The sequence below is a fragment of the Cystoisospora suis genome (genome assembly GCF_002600585.1).
Source record: "Cystoisospora suis strain Wien I chromosome Unknown contig_7872, whole genome shotgun sequence".
Classification (NCBI taxonomy): domain Eukaryota; phylum Apicomplexa; class Conoidasida; order Eucoccidiorida; family Sarcocystidae; genus Cystoisospora; species Cystoisospora suis.
Window position 1 is genome coordinate 22,570 of NW_027160657.1, and position 583 is coordinate 23,152.

A 583-nucleotide genomic window follows, 5' to 3' on the forward strand; every position below is an offset into this window, starting at 1 on the left:
AGCTCATGTCTTGGTTTTTTGTATGTAAGAGCAGATAGAGGACAGAGGCAGAGGCGAAGAAAGGAAGCCCAAAGACTTTGCATGGATGCAGTACAAATAGGGGGACTAGAACTTTTGTTTTGTGGGTAGCCTGCTGGTGATGGGGTGTGGGTGGGTCGAAGAGAGGAGAGAGAGAATCTTCTCCGATGGAGATTCCTAGCGACTGTAAAGCATGCCAGAGTTTTCTGTGTAAGAAGACGGTTTGTAGATTGATCTAGAGGCAGGATGTAATACGCAAATTTTGCACATAAGATCAGCAGTGAATATGTTTGCAAGACTTTGACAATGGTTTTCTTAATCTGTACTATTGTTTCATGGTGTAGAGCGACAATGCGTGCTTTCTTGTCAAGTGCAGCTTATCACACTCCTTCTCTGAAGGTGTGCGTACACTGCACAAATCACCCGGCAGCCCAGTCAGGCTGGAGGGCGTCGTACCTTCGAAAATGAAACAAAACAACGGCTCTTCAGCTTTTCATAGGGGCTGGGAGCTTCGTGCCACTAATACCAGGTTCAGTACCGGGAGTATAGATAGATGGATAGATAG

General features: G+C 46.0%; 1 protein-coding gene across 1 annotated transcript; it reads left to right on the plus strand.

Moving 5' to 3' along the window:
* CSUI_010621 (uncharacterized protein) lies at window positions 1-578 on the plus strand. The gene has a single exon (XM_068070724.1). It carries the CDS (start codon window positions 325-327, stop codon window positions 484-486), a length of 162 nt encoding a protein of 53 aa, XP_067917304.1. The 5' UTR covers window positions 1-324; the 3' UTR covers window positions 487-578.
* Window positions 579-583: the final 5 nt, after the last annotated feature.